General features: G+C 40.6%; 1 protein-coding gene across 4 annotated transcripts in view; it reads right to left on the bottom strand.

The window, feature by feature from the left end:
* Mub (poly(rC)-binding protein mub) overlaps positions 1 to 13224 on the bottom strand; it is a 142803-nt gene that overhangs the window by 21673 nt on the left and 107906 nt on the right. For 2 of the 4 annotated variants that reach the window (XM_076386084.1, XM_076386083.1), the window contains exons 3-5: positions 3157 to 3213; positions 2065 to 2448; positions 71 to 475 (exon numbers count right to left, since the gene is read on the bottom strand). In XM_076386084.1, the coding sequence (XP_076242199.1) occupies positions 71 to 475; positions 2065 to 2448; positions 3157 to 3213 (846 nt within the window). The remainder of the gene's footprint in view (positions 1 to 70; positions 476 to 2064; positions 2449 to 3156; positions 3214 to 13224) is intronic. The other 2 variants (XM_076386086.1, XM_076386085.1) reach the window with 1 other exon arrangement.

The following is a 13224-nucleotide window of genomic DNA, read 5'->3' as shown; positions in this document are numbered from 1 at the left end:
GTCTGGTGGCTGTATCTCGTGGGTACAGAGGGTACGGGAGAGGGTGGATCACGAAAAACAAAAGACTTACGGCGTCTGCCACGAGGTGTGCGGGCGGGAGGGCTGCCTGCAAGTGTCCACTCTTCAGCAGGGGGTCGGCGAGGCCTGCCACGCTGGCGTGTAAGGGGCTCGGGTGGAGAGGATGATGTGGGGTCGTAAGGTGGGCCGTGGATAGGAGCGGATGCCCGTGAGAAGCGGCAAAGGCCGAGGAGGAGGGGTGGGCCGCGAAGGGCGAAGTCGTCAAAGTTTGGGTGTTCAGCGAGGGCGGGGTGGGCCCGGCAACGGGCGCGGGCAATGGCAATACTGTACTTACGTCCGAGTGGGCGGGCACCGCGTAATTACCCTGGATGGTGTAGGCTTGCCCACCAGCCAGGATCACTGGCCCACCAACTTGGGGTTTGGGGCGATAAGGGATCGTGGCACCTTTGGGAGGGGACTGAAACAGAAAAGAAGACACGCACGAGTGCGAATACACCGATGCCAAGATTGATTACGAATGATAGGCCAACATACACGAAGGGATTTTACCGCTTTAAGGTACATTATAGTTAAATATGCCACATTTAAGGTACATATTGCATGTGGCACATTCTGTTAGAACGTAGAGTATGACGAATTTCTACGGTAACAATTTCTCAATGGACTTCATCCATGTGATAAAACAGTTTTATACAATGTATACCATTAACGTTCAGTTTTTGCCCGCAGATTAAATTTGAAAATTTAAATTCAAATTTTGATTTAAATTTGAAAATTTAAATTTGAAAAATTCACTCGTGTCATAAAATGTCATTTCATAGTGATACGCCATTTTTAGGAAAAGAATTTTTAGCCAAATCATCAGGCTTGTTATCTTTTAGCTATTTCAACAGGGAAATATGACTGAATTTTTTCTCCTTTAAATACATTACATATTGAATATGTACATTAGATACCGAAAAGATACATAATCCATAAGATTTTGACCGTAGAGATATCATCATGATGGATCAAAACCACGGTAAAATCGTTTGACGTATGTTGGCCTAATTAGTGACAGGATTACCACCAATTTTCCAGGTTTTTTAAGCTTTCCTCTAATTTGGATAATGTCGCTCTGGTCCATGCGATATGTAAAAAAGGGAAGTCATCATTTAGAGCAATTTGTTTATTCTCTTTTTGAAGATTTGGATCAAATTTTAGAGAACAACGAAATACACGGAGCGTGAAATATTCAGAATTATAAGCTGATCAGCTTTACAGAGAGATTACTCGATTTTAATAGAATTTTGGTGGTTGTATTTTCTATTAACCATAGTTCAGATGCGAGGATCTCGGGTTATAATCCAGGTGATCTAGCATGCACAACCCTTAATCCTGTTGAGCTGTAATTTCGGCTACTCGAGCCATGCTTGTGATTAGTATATTAGTTGAAAAGCACTTAATGAAAGTTCCATGTTTTAATTGAGATTGTATTTAGAAAACGCTCATCTAAATTATGACTTCCACTTGTAAGAAATAATTAACAATTTTAAATGTCACCTTTTTTATCGAGAGAACCTGTTATAGGTATCTAGCTTCAATTTTTAATTCCATCATAAATTCCAATGATCTACTCACTTGGCAAATTTATGAAAGTTGTGTATCATGTATAGTTTCATCGTAGTCACCACATTAACATAAAACGACATTGACAATGACTCATAGGATCATCACGATATTCCTATCGACTAAACTTTGAAACAAACACTGCCTCTGAGTCATTTCTATCATTTATCAATGTTCTTTTTCAGTATATATTACCCATCGATATCTCTCTTTCAAGTTCACAGTCAACCACGACTATAACGATACTTAACAACATTCTACAACTGATGCAATCACAAATTTCATTGAATAGATTCCATTATATCCCTAGAAGTATATCTCCAAAACTAAAGACACTTTCCAACCTATCACAGACTCTTCCAAAATTTGTCATTTCTCTAAAGTCGTCACAGACCAAAGCGACACCGAGGAGAGGATACCCTACCCAGGAATACGTACCTCTAGCATAACACAGCAGATGTGGTATATGCACTGCGTGATGGCCTCACTGGATCCAGATATGGTCACTGCACGTTCCGTCGAATTGGGCAGCATCTCGGAGGCGACTTGAATAGACGCCCCAGTCACCTCGCGGATCTCCTTGATCTTCGAGCCACCTTTGCCGATGAGGGAGCCGCACTGCGACGCGGGTACGATCAGCCTGAGGGTGATGGGCGGCCTCGGCACGCCACCACCTCCCTGGACGTCGTAAAATTGCGAACACCATTCCTCGAACTTCTTGCATATCAACGTGAAGGCTTTAAATATCGAGGTTGTCGCCCCGCTGACGGTCACTATCCGCTCTGGGCATGTCCCGTCGGAGATGTTGATCTTTGCGCCGGACTGTAACACGGGAACGCGAGAACGTTATGAATCACTTTAATCACCACTATCAAGTGAAAGGCGAGGCTTTGATCTTTCTTTGAAAATAAAGAAATTAACCCCTTGCACTTGGACGTCTAGAGTTGACTGCTGTCACGAATTGACGTCACGCTTACACGTGAAATGAAACAAGGTTGCATATTTTATGCGCTGTCCGTAATGTGCACAATGCTAATTTAAATTGAATTACTAGAGAAACTGTTCAGATATTAATTCCTTTCTGATGAGGTTTTTCTTTTTAAGCACAGGGTGTCCCTGAATTGGTGGTAGAAGAGTAAAGGGGCTGATTTTACTTGAAAAGATAAGTTGAAAATATAGAATAAACTTTTTGTTATATCATGCTTCTAAAATTTGTATTCTATTTTCGTCTTATTATTTTCATGTAGAATCACCTCTTTTTCGATTGCACCACCAGTTTTGGGACAGCCTGTATATCGATATTTCTCACGAGATAAACTCTGATGTGTTGAACTTGAGTTTGTTAAAAATGAAGAGAGATGAAATTGAGAATTTCAAGTGAAATACTGCAAACACAAGTCTATAAAATATAGCTGCAATTGGAAATAATTTAATCACAGAAGTACAATTTTATCGACTGTCAATGTGAAATATGTTACAGTTCGTAAAAATCTGCGTTTGATGGGAGATAAAAAAAATAATGACAATTACCTCTTCGCGGAACCTCTTGACGATCTCTCCTTTTTTCCCGATGATACTTCCGACCTCCTGCAACAGAACGACGTAACGTTAGCATCAGGGCCATAGTCCATAACTTTTACGACGCACCTAAACGCATCGCGGAACCGTAAACTTCGGAATATACACTTGATTACGCTTATATGAGTTACTGTACTCCAAGGGAACTAGGCGACGCGGCAACTGCTCGTAAATACCAGCCGGTTCACTGCTGGTCGCTCTAATGCACCTTTTCGATAAATTAATGGATTTATAGCACCTTGGTTGCCCGATAAATTCTAAGTTGCAGCGTAACGCAGAAAATGGACGCTCTTTGTTGCTCATTAAGCCGCGCTCCCACGCATGCAATGCATACCGCACGACACTTAACCTTTTTAGACCTCGTTACTCATCCCGATGTATAGGGTTTCAAAGTCGCGTCAGAAGTACATTGAATAGCTTCAGCGGATCACTTGACGGTATCATGATCAAAAAGAAATGATATAGAACGCGAAAATATTGTCATCACGTTAAACGCGGCATAAGATTTCAAAGGGATGTTGGAGAACTTTACTCAACTAGTATTTTAAGTTCCTTATAAATACATTGTTTCAAGTTAGAAAAAAGGATTTCATTTTTTACAATTCTATCTATTTATATATTAAATACTTTTAAAAAATTCTTGGGATACATTTTTATACTTTTCTATCTGTTTTATATATGCATTTTTTATTTCTCTATCAACAAGGTTTTGATTTAAAAAATTAAGAAAAGAATTGCATGTTAGTGTTCTTGAAACACTCAAGCGTTACTAAGCACGTTGCTTGGGAAGTCTAGTAGGAACGCGACTTAATGTGCAGTAAAATCTAATCCATTGCAATTTCATTCTCGAAATCACGATCGGTTACACCCTCAGCGGTATAAACACGTTTAATGTTCATCGCCTCGTAATATGCGTGTTACTGACACTTGATGATCACTTGTTAGAGCTCAATTAATCGCATAGAATATGCAGGATAGTGTCCTATAATTAGTTTCGCACAGCATCCAGCGATCAGTGCTCGATCACGACTGATTTTCATGACTCGTTCCAACATCCCCTTTCGCTCCCCGTTTTTTAGAGACCTATGAACGCTTTCGTTCCACGCCTGCACAGTGTGCCTCGGTTTTTTAAATCATTAACAGATACATACCCTTCACATTTCAACTACAGTTTGCGTTTTATTTTTAAGCGCGTCAAGCCTGTCACTTCAGGTGCAAATTCAATTCAGATGTGTCAGAAGTGACGTAGACCGGGAAGACACGTTAATATTGCATTCTCTGTTAAATTATTTCTTACTTATTTACATTTCGCACGAGGAAAATGAAACGTGTCAGAAAGACAGAAATAGAAGTATTTAAAAACTGAAATTTATTACATATTATTAAGCAGAGTACTGTTTTGTCATGAATATGAGATTGTTATAAAAATGACTCACAATAAAATTCACCTCGAAAATTCAGATTTTTAGAGAGTCTCTAGTTAGGCAGCGTGCAATTTTATTTTTTCCTTTTCTGGGTTTTCAGAGTGGAAATATTTGAACAAAACAGAAAATTTGAAATTTTTAATTATTTAATAATAAAGGAACGTTTTTTATTAATTTAAACTACAAATTTTTAAAAATGTAACTACACAACTTTTGAAATCATACAAAATATGAAATATATATTGTAACTACTTTTTTAACTCTATGCATTAGTTTCTGATATAGAAAAATAGATAAATACATATTATTTTTTGAAGGGCGCTTTCACTCCAAAGTGCCAAAAAAAAGCAAAAGAAAAATTGCCCGATATTTTTTTAAAGCTCTCCTACAAATGTACAAAGTTTCAAAAGTATCAGAATTTTCGGATAACCGAAATTTCCTTCTCAGACTTTAACAACCCACTCATCTCGATGCAATATTAAACACCAGCTCACTCTAAACTACTACCCAGTCTTAAAATCATTTTATCCCTAAAAAAAAAATATAGAAATAATACGTATAATAAATCGTGGACAGTTTCAGCGTTAGCCCGTGTTCACACGAACCCCTCCAAGTAATCTAAGAGTTACGTTCAAGATCTCTCGTTATCAGTAGCCTCATCGCGTTTACGTGTTTGCCGAAGGTCTATCTACCCACTAGAAAGCTCTTACTGGCATCGATCGAAGCTCCTAAAGAAAGGGTCGCGGGGACCATGTCGAAGCGTTATAAAAAGCCCGAAGAAATGAGGAATTTAGCACGATACCGCGCAGCGTTCGTGGCGTCGTCTGGCGAGGAACGAGACTCTGGCATCTCGGGCGACGAGCTCTTTCGCGTGTAACCACCATATCTAAGTTTAGAGGGAGCGTGCACGAGGCGCATACCTGCTCGCCCGGAGGCCTAAGCGGTGACATTATCGTGGGGTCAGAGCGTGTCAAGGAAGACACGGGATCTGGCTGGACATCGGCTACGAACACGCAACTAATTATAGGCTCTCTCTCGGCGTCCACCTCTATCGGACGACGATCGTGTGCGGTCTTGTCGAGTTCCGCAAAGAGAGGATTGCCTGTTGCAGCGGTGGCTTTGTGCCTCGTGGAATTATTAGCTATCGGGATTATGGGCCGATGAAAGCCACCGCGTCTCCTAACGAATTTATCGCTTTAATTGCCACCAAAATTCCATCCGCTTAATGATTCGACATTTTTCACGATGACTTTCGTGTCGGTCTATTTCCAAGGTATGCGGACCAGGAAATGTATTATGGCAATGATGCACTGAAGATGCATTTAAAGGCAACCCTAAAACTACGATTAGAAGACAGGTAATGAATGTATGATCCATGTGTTTCTTATATTAATTGCGCTTGTGGAATTGTGCAATGTTTGGTGCATTAAAAGGAATATTAAGAAAAGGAAAATAACATAGTTAATGGAAACACAGATATTATGTTTCTATAACAAAAGCAGATGATAGAATGGTGAAATTCGGATTAGGTTGTTTAAAAAGTTTACGGAAATGGCTTGTGTAGAGGACATATTGGAATGATTACGAGTTGTCAACAAGTAACAATCTCGCGAATAAATTTGAAATAAATTTGCGTAACACAAAAATGTTATCACCGACGTAATGAAGTCAAAGGAACGAGCAAATGGAGCGGACGCCATCCCCGAGCATTGTAATTTCGTTTTAGGGGTAGTAAAATTCCATTTTCACGAAAATGAGGAGAGAGAAGCGTACCCGGAAGTTGCAAGATTTCGCCGCGTAATTTCGCGACTTAATCGAGTCGCAACTATCTTGCGCGACAGCTAAATCGTTGACGGCGAGTTCGTGGGGCTCGTGACAGATCGGTGAATAAAACATGAAACATCTGAAAGAAGGCAAATGGAGGTTTTTTCCCCGGGCGTAATTGCGTCGGTTAATTAAAACGTTTAATGCGACCGACGACGTCAAAAAAAACTAATTACTCCAAATCCCGTGCAAACGACTGGTTCCAGTCTGAGACCACGCGATGAAGCGAGCAAAAGTGTTCGAAAATGTAAGCATGTTTAACGTGCTTCATTCAACGTCCCAATGAATAAATGAGGATTTAAGTAGGCAAGAGGGGAAATAAAATTTTTAATTATTCGCAGTGAATGCGTGAGAGACTTCATTAACTTTTGTCTCTGACTAGAAAGAATATTTAATGATCTTCCCTGTGAAAAATATGGAGGAATCGTTCAGAAGAGCTTGAGCGATCGTGTGGGAATCACGGGTTGAAAAATGATCTCTCTAAAAGTAATTTTTTTTTCTTAGAAAGAATAGATGTCGAATGGAATGATATGGGTAGAGATTTTCACTGAATGAAATTACATATCAATTAATTATTTCTAGACGATTTTATGACACTGATTTTTCATGTAACACCAAAATTTTTTGCAAAATAGTACTTCGTTCTGTCAGACAATTTTTCTTTCTCTGAATAACAACAATGTTCTGGTTAATTCTGATGATAGAAATGAACAAGAAGACAGAAATTAAAATTTGTTGGTTGAAGAATATGGGGAAAGACCCTGACCACGATCGAACTAAAGAAGGAAAGGGCGTAAGTAGTAGTAGACCGTAATTGGTCAGACATGAAGTGTTGCACCCCTTTAAATTCTAACAACGCTTTTTCTCAGGAGACTAGTTGTACTGGCATAGTAGTCTTATCTAAAAACGCTCTTGAGTATAAGATTTATCTAGCTTAATCTTCTAAAAAATGAATATTTTGTAGATCTTGCATTTAATTCAGGACTCTTTGAAATATCTAAAGGAGAACTTCGTATGCGAAGAATCTTCTAAAGAATATCACACAACACCTCTATTCTTCAAGCAATCCTCCTCCAACATGAAAATCAACGAATTATTACACCTGTCTAAGACTGTTCTTATATCTGATCGCCCACTTTATCTATGTATACTCTCCTCGTATGACTTCCTGCACGAATCTACACAAGCTTGCCCGAGAATGTCATCGAAATCAAGGCACTTGGACAAACAGCACCGAGCTAAGGATTCCGAAAGTTCCTTTATTCCTATTCGACGCGTAATTCTCGAAGCCACGAAGCAACCCGTTCGAAATAAACGATCTCGCGCGAGAATCCCGTGAAGGCGCCAAGCCCCGTAAATCATCGCGGGTCCTCCCCTTGGTCGCGCCAGGGCAGCTGGACAACCGCGTCACCGTCGACGAATCTCCTTGGAAGCAAATATAGCTGGAACAAGAAGACATCGAGGAGACCAGCGCGAGGGGGCTTAGCCACTGGCTCGTGGCCAATTAGAGAGGTCACTATCGCGAGGGGCGAGCGAGCGAAATTCACGGGATCGACGCGCGCTATCGAGCCTCTGCGAAAGATCCCAACATGTCTCCTCGAACCGGAAGCAGTCTAGGACTTGTCCATATTTCTGTGCTCGAATCTATTCCTGTAGCTTCGAATTAAAATCAGTTTCAAGAAAAGAATTTTTATTTGAAGTGTACTCTCTATATGCACTTATGTCTGTTTATCTGTATGATTGAACTTTGCGATTTTATAGACTGTGTCTACAAGCGTTTAGTATTTTTTTTGATTGCTTAATACGAACAAGTACAGTTAGAGGCACGACACTTGGATTTTGATCAGCGAGGGAGCCAGGCTCCACCATATTTTATATTCGTCTCAGACTTTCCTCAAGACTGAGTAAAAGGACTTCCAAACCAGATTTGTCTACTATATGATTTTAAACCCAAGACACAGAATTAGCTACAGGGACAGGAATATGAACAAGTGCCCTATACTCGTACGACCCGCCACCTCGATGCTCGCTGATAAAAGTTGCATCGACTTTGAATTATTAGACGAACAGACGGGCAGGATTCGCGAAGACGGCCGCTTGGCCATTGGCCCTGGCTCTGCTCCAGCCTCTCCACGCTGGAATCTAGAAGAATCCCGAAAAGCCTGCCCAAAAGGAGATGAACAGCGTCTTTTTCACCGACGCTGCACCGACTGACCGTTTGCTCTGCCTCGTCGACGTATCTCTTCCGCATGGATCGAGCGTTTATAAAGGCTCCCCCGTTCCGCGAGCAAGTGCGTGAAAAAGACGGGAAACATGGAAACGACAGCAGCCCTGAGACTCGGGCAGATAAGACGCGAGCTGGACCCGAGCCAGATATTTATGTCGATGCGACGATGGTGGCTGTAAAGTCGTGGTACGACCGTGACATTGCTCGGGGGATTGGGAAAAATGTGCATTTGGATGAGGGATTGTTTGACGAGATCGTTGGCTTGCTTGGAAGATCTGTTTGTTTTTGGGCGGAGGGAACGCAAGCTTTTTTTGGGTAATGACCTCGCAGAGTATGCATCTTAAGTAATGTGGATGTTAAATACATTTTATATGGCTGTTGCTGGTGTTTTAGGGTGGATTAGAAGGATTTATGAGAATTGGCAGCAATTTGTAGGGGTCACAGCTTAAATTTACAGAATTTTCTTCGAATATTCATGGCAAATAAACCTTGATATTTATAGATTTTCAATTAACGTTAATGTTGAGAAGAATAAAATATTCAAAATATGAAATGCATCATTAAAATATAAAATACTGTTATTTCTGAAAAGAAACATACTTAAATAAAAGGCTGCAAGGAATATCGATAAATTGTGCGATATTCAACGTGTCAAGGAATCGAACGAATATTTTTATAGCTATACATTAATACTACTCATACGTTCTGAAATCTGTCCATAGGAAATGCAATTTTACGCAATCTTATCTCTTACTGCGATCGTATCTCTATCTCGTTAAGAAAGCTTTAGACTCGACTACCTATGTAGCGTAATATCATTTTCAATCCGCAGCTCCAATCTTCGTTTAATGAATTTCAGCGGAAGCATCGATATTGAATCTTTCCAGCATACCAAAGGCAGAAAGTAGTGACGTTGTGGAGGCGAGCATATCGAGCACAGGTCGATCAAACGGTTTTTACGTGAAATGAAAAAAGGTGCGCTCGCGTCGAGTGTACGTATTATTGGCAATAACAGATTAATAAAGGAAACGTCGAAAAAGGCATGAAATTGCGCGCTGTTTAACCAACACGAGACATGAGTTTCTACGTCAACGATACTAGAAACTGTTCGATAAAACCAGTCCACGGTAATTCGACTAGCTAAGAATGAAGTAATTACGCGCCTAGCTAGAACTCGGCCTAAAAAGATCAAGTATCTTAATCGATCTCGAGAACGTATTGCGCAACACGGTTCCCCGAGTCTAATCTGTCTAAAACGAGGCATGCTATGGCTTCGTCAGGTTATCTCTAATGAACGTGAGGAAATTATTATAAAAATTGTGGGATTCATACGAGAAGCAGTCTTTGCCAAATTTTAAGACTTTTTTAAAATAAGGGCAGACTCTTAGTGGACAGAAGCCAGACTTTATATAACAATCAATCTTACTTGAATGCTATGTTCAATTGAGCACAGTTGAATAAAAATCAAACGGTGTATAAACGATGTCTAGACTGTAAATTATGAAATACCTACTCTAATTTTTCAATTTCAATCTCCAGATATAAGAATTAGAAGTTTTAAAATGGTTTTGTATGGATAATACGATGAATATTTTGTGAAAGAAACTTTAGTCGATTGAACAGGAGTTAAAGATCCTAGAGTATTTTTTTTAACTCCTGGAAATAGATAAAAGTTAACAAGGTTCGTTTTTATTGGGAGTTCCTCAATTGATAAGAATTTAAAAAATTTTGTTACAGCTTAAAAAATTGGCGAGAACTAAATAGCTACACAAGGACCTGCTCTACAATTTGAGAGTCTCAGAGGAACACACGAAAGAAGTATGAAGAAGAATAAGAGCACTTATGCGAGACGTCCGTATTGCATCGAAAGGATAATGGAATCGTGATAATTCGCATTGGACCAAACGATTGGCTGTCAGCCCTGGCCCCTGTCCAGCTTGTCCTACGAGCTCGTCGTGCATATTCTCCGAGCAGACATAATGCTTCTCTGGCCAAAAACACGGCCAGACGTATTTATTTAGTGCTAGAACGAAAGAGTCAAGTCGCGTATCCGTTTACTCGTTTCGCGAGCCTTCCAACTGTACAGTTTTGCAACATACGAGGCTACGACATTGTCGTCCCTAAAAAAAGATCGAAGAACTTGAGTAAAGTCTCGTTCCCACGTGTGCAACGCGTGGCATTGATGACACTCAGGATCTCCTTCGCATTGGTTGCCTTCCAAAGGTTCGGTGCAATCAACAGACACATTCAAAGCATTTCGTGTCGCATATTGTGCAGGTGGAAACGTGGCTTAATATTAGAAATGGCTGAATGAGTAATAGCTGACAATCGTGACACTTCGTTTGTTACACTTTGGAACGGAGGCACTAACAAACTCAAAAACGATGAATTACGTCAAGTATTTAAATAAAGCCACATTTCTACTTGCACAATGTGTGGCACCAAACACATTTGAAAAGCATGCAATTGAAGGAATTTTGTGAAGTACGTATGAAGTTAAACTCTGAATGGAATCTAAAATACGATTCTGTATCTACTTTGTGTGGTTTATGTATGGACATGGCTTAAAGCTCGATTAACAACTAGGTACTCTTGTTTTCTGTATTCCGTTCGATTTTCCTCGTCTCGTCTGCGTTATGTGAACACCGTCCGAACGAAATTGTGATTAAATTTACTTTCATCATCAATTCGAGTCCCGCTCGTGCTGACGCACAAACAATATATTTTTATTGTATTTACACCATACCAGTTATTAATACGATATAATCGGTGCACCGCGTTAAAGTTACCGCACAATTCGTGATCGCCCAACACGCCAGGGATTAATTGAATGACAATCGATGCAACTGGCTCTCTGTTATATCCTGCACCCTGGCACGTGTGTTATATTTAACACACACGATTGAAAATTAACTCTGCCCGATTGGAACACAGGAGAAAATGCATTTAAAGTTTTCGTCATTGTACTCATTTAGGAATGTTTAACAGAGTTCAGTGACTCGAATAACATTAACCTCTTGACCCATTGCTGCTGAAAATTTAGCAGGATCGATAATGCAAAACCTGTTTTCTGTATAATTACTGTTTTACATATTCAACTTTTTTAATATTTTAAAAGAAACTTCAGCTGAAGATTACAAATCGAAATTGAATAATTATCACAAATATGAATATCACAAGAGAATATAAATATAAAAAAGCTTGGGCTGCATCAACTGCAAAAGTTAAATACAGGTACACAATTATCTACTAAAAAACTTTTATATCACTTCCTAAATCATAGACCACTCTTTTCTTAGAATTCCTCATAAATTATTCATCAAAATTTTTCTCTCTTCAAAAAACAAAAAAAGGAAAAAAAAAAAACATTTTCGACCACTCATCGTCTCATTTACAAGAAGCTAAAGCCCCCCTGTCGCGACACCTAGTGTTTTCCTCGCGAATAAACTTCGGAATCCGCGTCATCTCGAACGAGTTGCAATCGCCGAGGAAAGCAGGAGCAGAAGAAAACAGGATCCCCGCAAAATCCCCTTCTTCCGCCGAGCGCATCGTGCGCCATTCAGAGGAGGAAAAGCTAATGCGCCGCGGTGGCATTCGGTCCCATGGTGCAGCGGCTCGCGACAGGGGTGGAAAAAGCGAGGCAGCGCGCCCCGTGAAGAGAAAAGAATGATGGCGTTGCGTGGAAGCCCTATCGACGTCGTCGTCGTCGCCATCGGGGCATAAAAACGCGGGTGTAACGAGATTTGTCATGGAAGTACTTCCCGCGAGCGAGAAGCACGAAGGCCACTGGAGGAGGAAGCCGTGAGGGGGCCCCCACGGTTGCAGCCGTCAGAGAAGGTACAAAAAAAGAACGAAGGAGGGAGGAGGAGAGCGAGAGACAGAGGCGGGGATCGAGACGAGTGCGAAGGAAACCCTCCAAGAGGGTGGCTCGCCGAGGGTGAGCGCACCAATAGGATAAAGGGAGTCGAATGAACCGTCCCTGGGAAAGAGAGCCCTATGAAGCGGAGCATCATTCAGATATGCAGAAACGTGCAATAATTTCCGCGCTGCACTTCAGCACGAACCGGTATCGGTGTGCATCGGGTACATGCACCGAGGGTGCATCTGTGCCCGCGTGTCTTCGGCGAATAGCGGCAGGCCACTGGAGCCATCCGAGCACTTCAATTCCTCGAGTAGCCGCAGTATTTCGAGGGGGCTGCCGAAAATTCGAACGGCTTGAGAATTAGGCTCCTTTCAAACGTTATTGGAAGAAATTAGAATGAGCTAGATGAGCGTATTTATTTGAATTTCAAATATTTGTAGTGGGTAGATTGTGAAATTCGTGCAGACTTTTTATAGATAGCTACTGTTTGAATTCGTTGAAACATGTGACCCATTAATTAATGCATTAGTATGTTTTTAGATACGAATGTAGGGGTTAAAAAGGAGACATTTTTTGGCATATTTTTCAATCTTAAGGTCTTTAAATATTCAAGGGAATATTTTTTCATGGGTATCCCTCACTAGATAAAGAAATATCTAACTACACTAAAATACAACTTCCTT

Source organism: Calliopsis andreniformis, chromosome 9 (assembly GCF_051401765.1).
Source record: "Calliopsis andreniformis isolate RMS-2024a chromosome 9, iyCalAndr_principal, whole genome shotgun sequence".
NCBI classification, from domain to species: Eukaryota; Metazoa; Arthropoda; class Insecta; order Hymenoptera; family Andrenidae; genus Calliopsis; species Calliopsis andreniformis.
Note: the sequence above shows the minus strand (reverse complement) of the source record. Positions and strands in the feature narration are given on the sequence as shown.